Raw genomic sequence first — 14,133 nt, 5'->3', positions numbered from 1 at the left:
TTATGATGTCATTTGTAAAATAATAAGAGTTTACCTCAATATACCTTAATAAGGAATAAAATAAGGACTATTCTCTTATTCCTTTTCTATTTATTCACTCTTCTATTTCTTTTTTTCTCCATATATTGAGTGTTACAGCTCTGGTTCATACTATCTAATTATGATGTCATGAAACCTAAATATGGTGAAAATCTAAGCCTTGTGTATACAGAGTTTTATATATGATATTAAGACTGACGATTTTTATGAAGATATGAAAGAAATCAACTGTTGAGGATCCTGCTTGGGTAGCTAACAAACTAAATGAGTATTTTGCATCTACAGTCACACGTGAGGAGTTATTCAGGGAGGGGAATGCAAGAGATGAATTAAACTGGCAGTAAGCTAGGTGATTTTGTAATAACTGAGAGCAAAATGGAAGTGAAATTGTTGGAGATATTCATAAGGAAGGCACCTGGGGTGGATGGGATCTTTCCAGTTATATTAAAGGAGGCAGCAAAGGAAGTAAGCAAACCCTTAGCCATAATTATGAGAGCTTCCTTGAACTCAGGGGAGGTACCCATGGACTGAAGATATACAAATGTGACCCCAATTCACAAAGGAGAATCAAAGGGTGGCACAAGTAATTATAGACCTGTTATTTTAACTTCTGTTCCAGGAAAATTAATGGAGGCTCTGGTTAAAGAAGCACTGCAGGATCATCTAGACAAGACTTCAGTTATAGCTCGGACACAGCATGGTTTTGTTAAGGGGAAGTCTTGTGTGAGCAATTTGATTGGATACTATGATGTGGTTACAAAGGAACTGGATGCAAAAAATAATTTTGATATATGTTTTTGGATCTTAGAAAGGCTTTTGGGCAAAGGTAAAGAAATTCTTCAAATAGGCCTCTGAGGTTGGGTATATTCATACTGTAGATTTTAGTGTTTTGCACCAACCTTACGTAAAAATAAGGCGCCTCCGTAGCCAGGTGGGAAGGAGCAGCAGTGCGTAGCACACGCTTCTTGATTAGACCGGGGTTCGAGCCCGTCACCACCAAATACGGAGGATGCGGAAAGGTTAAGGAATGACCACCGCATATCCTGGAGCAATATGGCCTTAGTTGCTAATGCTCCTAAAAAAAAAAAACCAAACCAAACAAAACGTAAAAATAAAAACACAAAGGAAACTGGACTTTTAATAACTGTGTTTATAATAAATTATAATAACCTGTATTTACAATAAATTTATCGTAAAGTTAAATTTATTGTAAATACAGGTTATTATAATTTATTATAAACACAGTTATTAAAAGTCCAGTTTCCTTTGTGTTTTTATTTTTACGTAAGGTTGGTGCAAAACACTAAAATCTACAGTATAAAGGTAAAGAAAGCCTGCACGAGAAGCATGCAAAAGTTCGATGAAATTTACCGGTAAAAGTACTTTTCCGTAATGGCATAAAAATAGAATTTGTATTGTATTTAATTTGTATTGTTGCTCGCTCAGTAAACATACAGTGGGTGTTATCGATCAGGAGTAGAAATTGAATCCCATGGGAGCTTGAAACCCTCCCGAAGTGGAGGGAGATAACCTAACCCTTTTTCTTTAGAATCACTGGTGGATTAGTGGATAAATTATTTATTAAAAGGAAAAAAGAAAAATGCAAAGGAAGCGCACACGAGAAGCACAGCAAACTTCAAAAAGTTTTTTACCAGTGAAACTACGTTACGAACATTTTTTATGACGCCAGAACGTCCAATATGACTCTGTTCGTGATTCAATTAGTTAATTCAATTAGTGATTCTAAAGAAAAAAGGTCAGGTTACCCCCCTCCACTTTGGGGGGGGGTTTCAAGCTCCAGTGGGATTCAACTTATACTCCAGACCCATAACACTCGTGGTCTGTTTACCGAGCGAGCAACAATACATGTGCCACTACAGCAAAGTACTTTTACGGGTAAATTTCATCAAACTTTTCCATGCTTCTCGTGCAGGCTTTCTTTTCCTTAGCTGGCTTTTGATACTGTTGCACATGGAAGACTGCTGCACAAATTGGAGCAGTGTGGCATTGGAGGCAAATTGCTGCCATGAATAAAGGGATGGATGAGTGGGAGAAGAAAGAGTGGTAATCAATGTACACTGCTCTTTGTGGACTAATGTTATTAGTGGAGTCCCTCAGGGTTCAGTGTTGGGTCCATTGTTGTTTTCTGTATTTATTAATGTTATTGATGATGGTATATCAGGTTTAATGTCCAAGTTTGCAGACAATACGAAGGTTGGCAGGGTTGTTAATGACAGTGTGCTGCTGCAACAGGATCTAGAAAAGTTGAGCAGATGGGCTGAGAGGTGGCAACTGAAGTTTAACATTGACAAATGTAAAGTACTACGTATGGGAAGCATTAATCCCAGAGTAACATATCAATTCTGGTACCACACTGACAGTGGTAGAGAATGAAAAGGACCTGGGGGTAATTGTGCAGGCAGATATGAAGTTTTCTGAGCAGTGCAGACGGTCTGCAAGAATAGCTCATGGTGTCTTGTCAATGATATACAGGAATTTTTCTAGCAGGGATAAGGAGGTGATTATTAGTAATGGCCTATGGCTTATGCTGTGAACCAGCCAAAGAGAGGAACCCCCCCCCCGCCAAATAAAACAATGATAAAAAAATAATAATAAAAATGAAAATAATAATAATTAATAAAAGAAAATAAAATTAAACCTCTCATCCTATGCATTTCCCCGAAAGTACTATCCAGATGACCTTTGAATTTCCCCAAACTGTTAGCCTCTACCACCCATGTAGGCAACTTATTCCAGTAATTTATAACTCGCTGGCTAAAATAAAACTTCCTGCAATCCAATCTAAACATTCCTCCCCCCCCCCGTAACTTGAATTTATGTCCCCTAGTTCTAGCATCATTTATAATCTTGAAAATTTCGTACTGATTCATTTTACTGATGCCTCTCAGAGCCTTAAACACCTCAATCAAATCTCCTCTAAGGTGTCTAGTTTCCAAACTCTGCAACCCACATATTCAAAGTCTTTCTTTATAAGGACGCCCTTTTGCCGATCTCACCAGGCGAGTCACCTGTCTTTGCACCCTTTCAAGAAGCTCGATGTCTTTCTTTAGGTGCGGTCTCCATACTTCAACACAGTATTCCAAGTGTGGTCTAACAAAAGCCTTATATAATGGGATTATCACATCCCTATCTCTACTTGCAGAAGTTCGATAGATCATCGATAGGGCACCATGGGCCTTCCTTGCAACCTGTTTACAATGCTCAGAGAATTTCATGTCTGACCGTATCATAACACCCAAGTCCCTTTCCTCCAGTACTGGGTTTAGTTGAACTCCACCAAGTGAATAAGTTATTTTGGGATTACTGTTTCCCAGGTGTAATACCTTATCCCCTTGTATAAGGCAATGGTCAGGCCACACCTTTAGTACTGTATACAGATCTGGAGGCCTCACTTTAAGAAGGATGTAGAGCTTTTGGAACGAGTACAGAGAAGGGCAACAAGATTAGTGAACAGAACAAAGGGTTGCTCTTATGAGCAACCCTTTGTTCTGTTCACTAATCTTGTTGATAAAACTTAAAGGCTTAAGTTTTGCAAATTACAGTGTCTGGAGACTAGGCAACTGCGAGGTGATCTGATTGAGGTGTATAAAGCCTTGAATTGTTTGAGCATGCTCAATGCCGATGGGATTCTTCTTGTTCAGAATAATCACCTGATAGGGCATAAATTCAAATTGAGGAAAGACAGTTGTAGGATAGATGTGTGGAATTTTGTCTTTATCCAGCGGGTGGTTGATTGCTGGAACAAACTTCCATCTGTTGTTTTGTAGAAGTTGATAGCTTAAATAGATTCAAGGCAGAAGTTGACAAACATTTGGAGCAAGGGGATGGCTGAAATAAGAGTGTTTTTTTTTTTTTTTTTTTTTTAAGGCCGATGCTATATAAGCTTGCTTTCTTGCATCATGTGCCCTTGCTAATGCTAAAAAGGCAGGTACTTTGAAGCTGATTAGGTTAGTAAGCCCAACTGTTCACTCAGTATACTTTTATAGTAAAATTCCAGGAACTTTTTGAATGTACCTTGTATACACTTGTGGTGGGGTTGAATTAAAAACAGTAGAAGAAGAGGGGGATTTTTGGGATTGCAGTAGGTAGACAAAGTTCTCCATGCAGTGGAGAACTTTGCATCTGCCTAAGTTAGGGCCATAGTGTTCTATTAATGATTTATTGAACATCTGCTTGTAAACAGAGATAATAATCCTAAAAGACTTCAAGCTTCTTGAAAGGGTTTAAAGGGGGCAGCTCTTTTGAAATTTGTAAAAGGGCTCCCATATGAAAGACTTTGAATATGTGAGTTAAAAAGCTTGGTAACTAGGCACTGAGACCTGATTAAGATCTACAAGGCACAGAGAGGAGATATTAAAATGATTGAGGGTGAAATTTTTAACTGTAATGATTCCAGAACCAGTGGCCACGAATTCAAATTACAGAGGAAGGAGTTTAGACTGGATTGTAGGAAGTTTTCTTTCAGCTGGGAAGTTCTTAATTACCGGAATGTTATCTTCATAGCTAGTTGAGTTTATCAGTTTGGGGAAATTCAGAAGTCAGCTAGTGGTTACATGTGTGAGGAGGGTAACGTGTAGGCAGTTTACTTGGTATTTATTATTTTTGGTTGGTGCAACAAATGTCTGTGCTCCCTTGCACCATATAGCTAATACTAATTCCCCCCCCCCCCACCACCATTCTTTTTAAAAGGCATGTTGAACTTCAGTTAAACAAGTAAATTCCAATTCATGAAACTCTGCATGGTTATTTCTAAACTTGAAATTTTCTTCTTCTTGAATTAAATGATGTCATTATCATAAAATGGGAACCATTGCTTATTAGCATTTTGATAAGAAGAAAGATGGTAATATGAAGAAATTATGTAGGATATTAAGTTTGTACTTATAACACTATTTAACATAAAAAACCAGCAGCAAAAATCCGGCCTTCAGTATGTACCTTAGAAGCAGGTCCCCCCCTCCATATTCTAGAAAAAGTACTGAGATTTCCCATTTTCCCCAAACAAGGGAAATTGACACCCTCTTTAGGTTCTCCCTCCTGAAATCTTGCAGTGTTGTTGCCAACAGATAATTTGGTTAATATCAACTTCTGCAGAATGTATAAATCTAATGTAATAATTTGATAAATGTGATATTTAATTCTTATATGGTTTGATATTTATATATAAATTTACCCCCTCCCCCCATCCTAGAAATATGTGAGCTGCGACTGACCAGGCTAGATATTTCAGCTAATCGGATCACTTCCCTTCCAACTCAGCTGAGGCTGATGATATCACTTCAGGAACTGGTGCTAGACCACAATCCCCTGTCTTCTCCTCCCGCTTTCGTAAGTTCAAACATTAAATTCAGTTTTGTGATTTCCTTAAAATTTTAACTAGCCACTGTATTTTTATTGTAATTGTCTATTATAATTTTTGTAATCTTAGGATTAATTCAGTTTTTATAAAATACTACTCCAATTGAAAGAATTAGATGCTTTTGCATCCAGTTATGTCTATTAAGCTTATTTAGTAACTGATTGATAAATAACACAAATTAACAAAACACATGTACACCTACAAAATGTATGTGGAGTGGCTTCCTTTTCAAATAATAATCAAGGAAGTATTAACTTTTTTTCATGTAATTTTTTTTCCAGAGGAAAGTATATAAATAAATTGTGACCTTTGAAATTCTCTAACACTGGTTATCGATAATCTCATGATAAAATCAGTCCACATATTAATTCTCAAATATACTCTTTTATCAGTTGGAATGTAGGGAAATGTTTCATTATGAGAAGAAAGGGGTCAAAAAAACTTATGTACATTTAGATTTTTGTATAAAGCATATTGAATTTTGTACGAAATATATTCTGTACACATTTAATTTTTAGAACACCCTTCCATATTAGTTTTTTTATCAGTTTTTTTCCCCTTTGCTCTTAATAGTTATGTACTAGAGGTCGTGTCCATATTTTTAAGTTCCTGGAAATACAAGCCATAAAAGAAGAAAAGAAGCGGGGGGTTCTCTTGGAATCTGAATTCAGGAGATCATTTAGAAAACCAGGATTGTTGTAAGCTCTAAGTGTACTTTTATTTTTATGTGAAGTATTTACTTTATGAAATACGAAGGTTCTACATGTAAATATTTTGAAAATTTATTAAATTGCAAATTTATTTATTATAATTTTGTTATTTATTCATTTATCCAAACGTTAAGAACTGTTGAAATATTTGATATTCCTGTACCATGGTTGGGTTTGAGGATTGGGAAACTGGAAGAAATTTGATAGTGTTAGGTTATTATTTTTATAGGTTATATCAAATTTTCAAAATACATGTATGAATAAAAAATGTTCAGAGATGTTCCATAGAATGGAAAAGGAGGGCTTGAATAAAGAGGATAAAAAGCTAGTTCAGTTAATTTGGAGTTGTATAATGACTGGATGCTTGGTAGTTGCTATATGCATTCTGACTGGTTCAGAAAACGTACTAGTATTACAGATGCAAGTATAGAATTCCACAAAAGCAGTAATATAACGTTTTAAAATTAAATCAGTTTGGTCTGATTAATTGATAGCATGTGAAGATGTGTTCTTGAACTTGGTCTTGTGCATAAGACCAGGTTCAAGAACTTGGTCTTATGCACAAGTCTGTTTGAATTTGAGTTCAGCCCATGTAGGGCCCTGAAAATCTGAAATTCCTTCAAAATGAATCTCACATTGAGTCATTCTGAAATATCAGAGTTGAATCATTCATATCTTTATAGACTAAATTGTTTTTTTTTTTTTTTTTTTTTTTTTGTCAGACACTTCCATTTGTTTATCTTTGCAAAACAACATCCTCAAGTCCATGTTCAATGAGATTTGAGAATTAGCATGTCATCAGAATAAGTTTTTTTTTTTTTTTTTATCAGTTTCAGAAGACAAATCGGGCTATTGAATCTTCTTTTAGTTGAAAAGTCAACGATTTTAATTAAACAAAAGTAGCACTCCCCAAAATGGTCTTTTTATTCTTACCATATTATTGTTACTGCAAATACCATACATTTAATTTTTCCATTCAACCATCCATCAAAGTAGCACCACAAAATGTGCACAATGGATGTATGAGCCAGGGGTTTATATTGATTTCCTGTTTTGCAGTCAAAAATGTAGATAGTAAGCTTCTTGATGATCACAGAAGAGCCTGTTCTTTTGTGCTAGTTGATTATATACTTGCCACAAACATAGCAAAAACTTATGCATTTTATTAACACACTTACATTACATTTCAGTTTTCTCAGTAAACATTTCATTCGCACATGATGAGTTACAGAACATGCAGAAATATTTGTTGTATACAAATCATTAATTTTGCATGTAGAATTTAATGTAATACTATGCTGCGACACAGCTTAGCACTATTCATATTATAATGTAGCCACTATACTGCAGTGTATTTTGACTTGTCACACAGTAACAGACATTACCTAGAGTTAATGTAAAGTATGAGATGTCAAAATTATTTTTTACATCCAGTTCCTTTGTTACTGCTCAGATAGTATCCATTCAGATTGGTCAGGCAAGATTTCACTTAACACACCCATTCTGTGTCTGAACTATAACTATACTCTTGCCTAGATGATCCTGCATTACTTTAACCAGTGACTCCATTTTGTCTTTGGAACAAAGTTAAACTAACAGGTCTGTAATTACTTGTGTCACCCTTTGTGAATTGGGGATACATTTGCACATCTCCAGTCCATGGGGATCTCCCCTGAGTTGAAGTATGCTCTCATAATTATGGATAAGGATTTGCTTACTTCCTTTGCTGCCTCCTTTGATATAACTGGATAGAGCCCATCCACCCCAGGTGTCTTTCTTATGTTTAACCTTAACAATTTCTAGAATTGTTAAGGTTAAACATACCACTAGAATGCAGTGATTGTGATCACTGCATCCTAGTGGTTCCTTTATCTGCAGATTCTTAATGCATGAATAATTACTGCTGATAATCAGATCGAAAGTATCTGATTGCCTCTTGAACTTTCTGCTGTAGAAAACAGTCATCCAGTAAATCCACAAAAGTCTTGCTAGTGTGACAGTGACCAATCCACAAGTTCTAGTGAATTGGGAAGTTAAAATCTTCAATTATAAGACATTTTGATTTATTGGACCACTCAATTTCTCTGTGCAGTTGCTTGTTGTACTCATCAGAGTCATTTGGCTTATAACATACTACTGCTTTCTCAGTGTTTATTTCACACCATACTGACTCAATGCTGCATTGGATAGCCATGTTAACTGGGTGCACTGCCTTAGATTTTATATGTTTCTTCACTAACAGCATAACTCCTCCTTCCTTCCTATCCTGTCTGTCCATCTTGTACTCCACATTCAAATTCTGCATTCCTTATATCTGTGTGACGCATCTCTGATATCTGAACAGTGTGTATTTGTATGTCTTGACCGGCAGTTGAAATTCATGAGATTTATTTACTATGCTCCTAGCATTGGTCTACATGCAAGTGTACATGCACCTGTTCTTACTCTTTAGTTTCTTTAACTCAGTCCGTGTATTTACTTGTTCCATGAAGACTCCCTGTAGTCCTTGAGATCTCTGGCACCTTGTTTTCCAGTCTGCTGCTTGTGCCAATAGAATTAGTGCAAGAATCACCTTTGCCTCTGCCTGTGGCTATTTTTGATCTGTTAGTCTGTGTATCCCCCCCCCCCACCAGCTAGCAGTTTTCTGACCCATCTAACACTGTCTCAATAGCATCAGCAAATATCCTTGCACCCTTTCTATTTAAATGTATCCCATCCATGTAGCAGCAGTCTCTACTGTTAACAAGCACACACACCATGCTGAGAAAAATCTACCCCATGATCCTTTCACCATCTCTCCAGGGCCAAAATGATTGACAAGGCTCTCATCATATACTCCCTCCTATCATGTCTGGACAGAAGTGCAGGCATTTTCAGATTTAACCCTAACTCGCAACTTTTTTTTTTTTTTTAATCAACATTAACCTGTACTTGTTCAATAAATCCACAGATCTCCTACTTTTAATATCATTAGTGCCAATGTGTACAACAATAATACCTTTTGTGCCCTTAAAAGGTATCTGCTTTACAATCATCAGCTTTTGCCCCTGGCAGACTTACCCTGGTCCTATTTCACCCATCCTTTTTGCATAATATATTTCCTGTTTTCCCAACAATGGAGTCACCAACAACAGCTATTTTCTGTGGAACCAGTGCATTCCGGTTTGTGGTTGCTGCTGTGTTTCCTCATGATCAAGTGCAAGCTCTGGCATTGATTTGGGCAGCTGAGAGCTTGATGGGCCCCTGATTAAATCCTTTGAGGGCATTCTACCCTGTTCTTCAAGTTTTCATAATGGGCCATAACAACACAGAGTTTATGCCTAATATCCCGACACTTTTTTATATCAAGCACACACAATGACATTCCCATTGGCAATATCATGTCCCGTTCTTGATAGCTCTGCGAACATCGAACAAGCAGTACATTTATTAATTTTAAGTTGTTATAACAGATAATAAATGTAACAATCTATTGCCAACCTACATGATTCAAACTCTCGAGTGACCTATTTGCGATATTATATCTACACCAAATCACTGATACTAAAAGTTCTATGAATATTAATGTCATATGTTATGGACTATATAATAAAGTTAGGTTATTAAAACATGTATGCAATGCTATAAATTTTAGTTTATAAGCCTCTTCTAATATTCATTACACTGCTACAAAGCTATGTAGAAACCTCCAAATATTTCCTGTATTAATACTCCAACATTGTTGGCAAAATTTGAACATTTTTATCGATACAATGATGGCAGAAGTCAACTGTGAATTTTTTTAAGCAATTACAGGGGTAATTACAATTAAAGAACAAATACACTAAATTAATCAGGGAATTACAAATAAATATTACACTAATAATTTTAAATCAAAAGTTAGAAGAAAACAGTAATGTCAAATCAATAAATAAAGTTCCACCAGCCTGAATACACAACTGAATCTGCTTTAGATAATTTTGATTTAAAATTACTCTACTTTATAACCCAACATTCAAAGTCTAACAAAACCTTAATATACTAGTGAAATTTGATCCTTGAGGTTGTCACAGACATTCTCTCAGATATGCCAGACAAACTGTACTTGCTACCTGGCAGTTTAAAACGCTGATGGAACTGATATTCGGGTGACATTCAATTCAAGTGGACCCAATTTCGGTGAACTCTGGATGGTCTGTGACAGCCAAATCCTCTGCTTGCACCTTCACGATGGTGGGACTGTTAGTAATCTTGGGTATAACCTCCATGCACAAGCACATTGTGGGTGACTACCAGGTGTGAACCAACGTAAGCAGCGATCGAACCTATTTGTAATGAACGAACCTATTGGTAACTCTTTATAGGAGGCTTCCGGATCAGCTAGTGTATAATCTTTCTACCTCTACTCTTCCAGATAGTGACTGGAGGGAGTCTGAGTAGTGTGTATGCGGGGGACGTTGTCGAGGCCACGTTATGTCAAGGATCTGGGTATATTCTTAACATGTGTATGCCATATCCAAAAATTTCATTGTTCATACAGCATATCCCCCCAACCCCCCACACACTTACTATTGAATACACCATGAATTTTCAAATTAATAGAGTAAGCTTATCTGCGAAAAGATCTAAACCTCCCAAACACTTCCTAGTTCATATCACAACTATATGTGGTATCAATTCTACTCTCAACGATGTCCATTTCCACTTGCAGTCTGTCAAACCCCATGTACCTTTTTCTTATAGAATCCCAGTTATCGGTTGATTCAACTACTGCTAATCTCAGTTGCCCAAATTATTCACTGTATGATTGTTTTCGCCTCAAAGGTGGTACTTGTGCATATGTCCATTCCGATATTCCCTGTCAGAGACTTAGTAATTTGGAATCTCCTTTCTTTGATCTTCTCTGGCTTAAAATCTCTCTACCTCATTGTGTCAAATTCGTCGGTTGTCTCTACCATTCTCCCAACTCCACTAATCACTTGGAGCTCTTTGACTTCCTTTCTTTGCAACTTTACTTTCTTCAGTCCAGCTTTCCTAATAGTGAGGTAATTTTCCTTGGTGATTTTTATGTTCACAACTTTAGCTGGCTTCCATTTTCTAGTCACACTGATCCAGCTGGTTGAGATGCTGAGGGTTTTGCAATTACTAATGACCTTGCACAGATTGTTCATTTACCTACAAGAATACTGGACAATCCTAACTATACAGCCACACAAACAACCCTTCTAAGTACACCGTCGAAGTGAGTGGTCCTTTAGGCACCTCAAATCACAACTTGGTGATTGTCTCTTCTCCAGTGGAGTCTTTATCTCATGGCTATTCCCAACCTCGTATCGTTTGGCCTTACAAGAATGCAAAATGGGATGACCTGTGAGATTTTTTTTTCTTCTTTTCCTTGGTCTCGGAGTACTGTTTAAAAACTTCTGATGTCAACGTTTGCTCAGATCGTGTCAGTGAAATTATTCTTGTAGGAATGGAATCCTTTATTCCACACTCCACTTTAAAATCTCCTCCTTTATCTAAACCTTGGTTTTCTAATAAATGTGCTAAGGCTGTTCAAGAGAAGAACGTTACATATTGTAATTGGCTTGTTTCCAATTAATTCATTTTTCAGTTTCATTTTCTGTCTACACCAAAGCTCACAACAATTGTAAAGCAGTTATTAATCAGTCCAAACTCGATTTTGAACAGGCTAAGAGTAGAAAACTTGCTTCTTGCCCTAATGGTAGCCAAGCATTCTGGTCTCTTGCCAAAGCTATTGGCCAGCCACAACTTTTGTCCATCTCTGCTCCCACCTCTGTTAAAACCAGATGGTTCTGTTGTCACGTCAGCCAATGATAAAGCTGACCTGCTAGCATCCCATTTTTCTTCCAACTCATGTATTAATGATCTTGGTAAAACACCTCCCACGATTCCCTGCACTCTCCATTCAATGCCTCCTATAGTCTTCCATCAAAAGGATTTTGACAAATCTTGATGCTAAGAAAGCTCCAGGTCCTGATGGTATTTCTCCACTTGTTCTCAAAACCTGTGCTCCTGAACTTACTCCTGTTCTTTGCCACCTTTTTTCACTTTCTTATTCCAAAGGTGTTTTGCCTTCTGCTTGGAAATTTGCTCTTATCCAGCAATGGGAGAGATTTGTCACCCTAATAAGGGTGACAAATCCCTCCCATCCAATTATCGTCCCATTGCAATTACTTCTACTCTTTCTAAAGTAATGGAGAAATCAATTAACCGTCAACACCTAAACTACCTAGAAACCTTCTGTCTGATCAACGATCACCAGTATGGATACCGTCAGTGGCGATCCACTGGTGATATTCTGACTTATGTTACCCATTTATTGAAAAATTCAATGGAAAAGTTCGGTGAAACACAAGCAGTTGCTCTTGACATCTGAAAGGCTTTCGATCGTGTTTGGCATAAAGGTCCTAAACAAGCGTCCATCTTATAGTTTGCCAACTGTTTTTTGTAATTGGTTATCCGGTTTTCTCTCGGATCGCTCACTGAGGGAGATGTTAGATGACTCTGTGTCTTCTAACTTCTTCTAACTTCTCCACTAATGCTGATGTCTCCCCAAGGTTCAGTTCTTTCCTATACTCTTTTCCTCCTGTATATTAATGACCTTCTTCCATTGACTGGAAATCCTATCCATAGTTTTGCCAATGATAGCACATTGCATTCCATTTTGAGAAACCTTGCCCTGCTCAATCAGCTTTTACTTCTCATATATCTGCTACCAATTCTTTAAATGCCGATCTCCAGGTAATTCTCCAGTGGGGCAAAGACAACTTAGTTGATTTCAATCCTTCTAAAACTAATTTAGCTATGGAGGAACTCGAGGCTAGAATATTTAATGTTAGTGTTCTCCCTATGCGCCCCTGGAAAAGATACATAGATGATACGTTTTCAATTATTCGAAAGGGGAGTGAAGATCAGGTGTTGAATATTTTAAATGGCTTCTCCCCATTCATACAATTTACCTCGGAGGCAGAAGAAGGAGGAGTTTTGCCGTTCCTAGATGTGTTGGTCTGTAGGGAAGACCAACAACTAAAGACTAAGGTCTATAGGAAATCGATGTGTAAAGGTCAATATTCGCACTACAATTCAGCTCAGGCCAACCATCATAGGAACAGTGTGGTTAGAACATTAGTTGACAGGGCAAAATCACACTGTAGTACCTCCGACGATAGGAAGATAGAGTATGAATGCGTCGCGACGGATCTTACAAAATGTGGCTACCCCCAGAGGATTATAGAAAAATATATTAAAGGAAATCAGAGGAGAGGCGAATCTTTTACGCCAGTATCCACTGCATATATTCCCTACTATCGGGGTCTAACCGATCACATAACTAGAATACTAAGAAATTATCAGACGCGTTGTGTGCAGCTTCCGGGGCGGAGGCTGCACACAATCGTGTCACAAGTAAAGGACCCCATTCAAAAAGAGAATGCAAGTGGGGTCGTATACAGTATTAGATGCCCGGATTGTGGGGAGTGTTATGTAGGGGAAACAAAACGCCGTCTCAAAGACCGTCTGGGGGAGCACACTAAGGCAATAAGAAGTGCGGACTATGGTAAGTCCGCCGTGGCCGAGCATTTTTGGGAGAAGCAACACCACATCTCCCCGGACGAGGCTATCATCACCGATCGGGTGAATAAGTTCTGGGACCGCAAGTGGCTTGAGAGTTTGCAGATCTGTTCCACAGTGAACATTAATAGAGATAGAGGAATGCGGATCCATCCCCTCTTTGAGGCTACTATCCTCAGAAGGGATGAACGGTTCCACATGACCCACTCTCGAGCCACTTCGGATTCCATAACACAAGAGAACGGAACACGTGGGAATGAAACACGTGATGAGTACCGTGAACCTGCTGGTATTTAAAGACGCACCGCAGAACAAAGAAAATACCGCTGAAGAAGAAGGCAGGAGCCTTCGAAAGCTTTGGTTTTATCGATTTTAATTTAGTATATTTTATTGTTCTTAACCCAGTATATTTTAATGTATATTTTATATGTA

The 14,133-nt window shown here is 37.6% G+C and overlaps 1 protein-coding gene across 3 annotated transcripts in view; it reads left to right on the top strand.

Moving 5' to 3' along the window:
- Positions 1–14,133, top strand: part of Lrch (Leucine-rich-repeats and calponin homology domain protein) — a 380,867-nt gene that overhangs the window by 192,369 nt on the left and 174,365 nt on the right. For all 3 annotated transcript variants that reach the window (XM_090375083.1, XM_090375084.1, XM_090375082.1), the window contains exons 5-6: positions 5,252–5,388; positions 5,993–6,117. In XM_090375083.1, the coding sequence (XP_090231209.1) occupies positions 5,252–5,388; positions 5,993–6,117 (262 nt within the window). The remainder of the gene's footprint in view (positions 1–5,251; positions 5,389–5,992; positions 6,118–14,133) is intronic.

The sequence above is a fragment of the Mastigoproctus giganteus genome, chromosome 6, assembly GCF_048544385.1.
Source record: "Mastigoproctus giganteus isolate SK-2022 chromosome 6, ASM4854438v1, whole genome shotgun sequence".
Taxonomy (NCBI): Eukaryota; Metazoa; Arthropoda; class Arachnida; order Uropygi; family Thelyphonidae; genus Mastigoproctus; species Mastigoproctus giganteus.
This window is presented reverse-complemented; position numbering and strand designations above follow the sequence as displayed.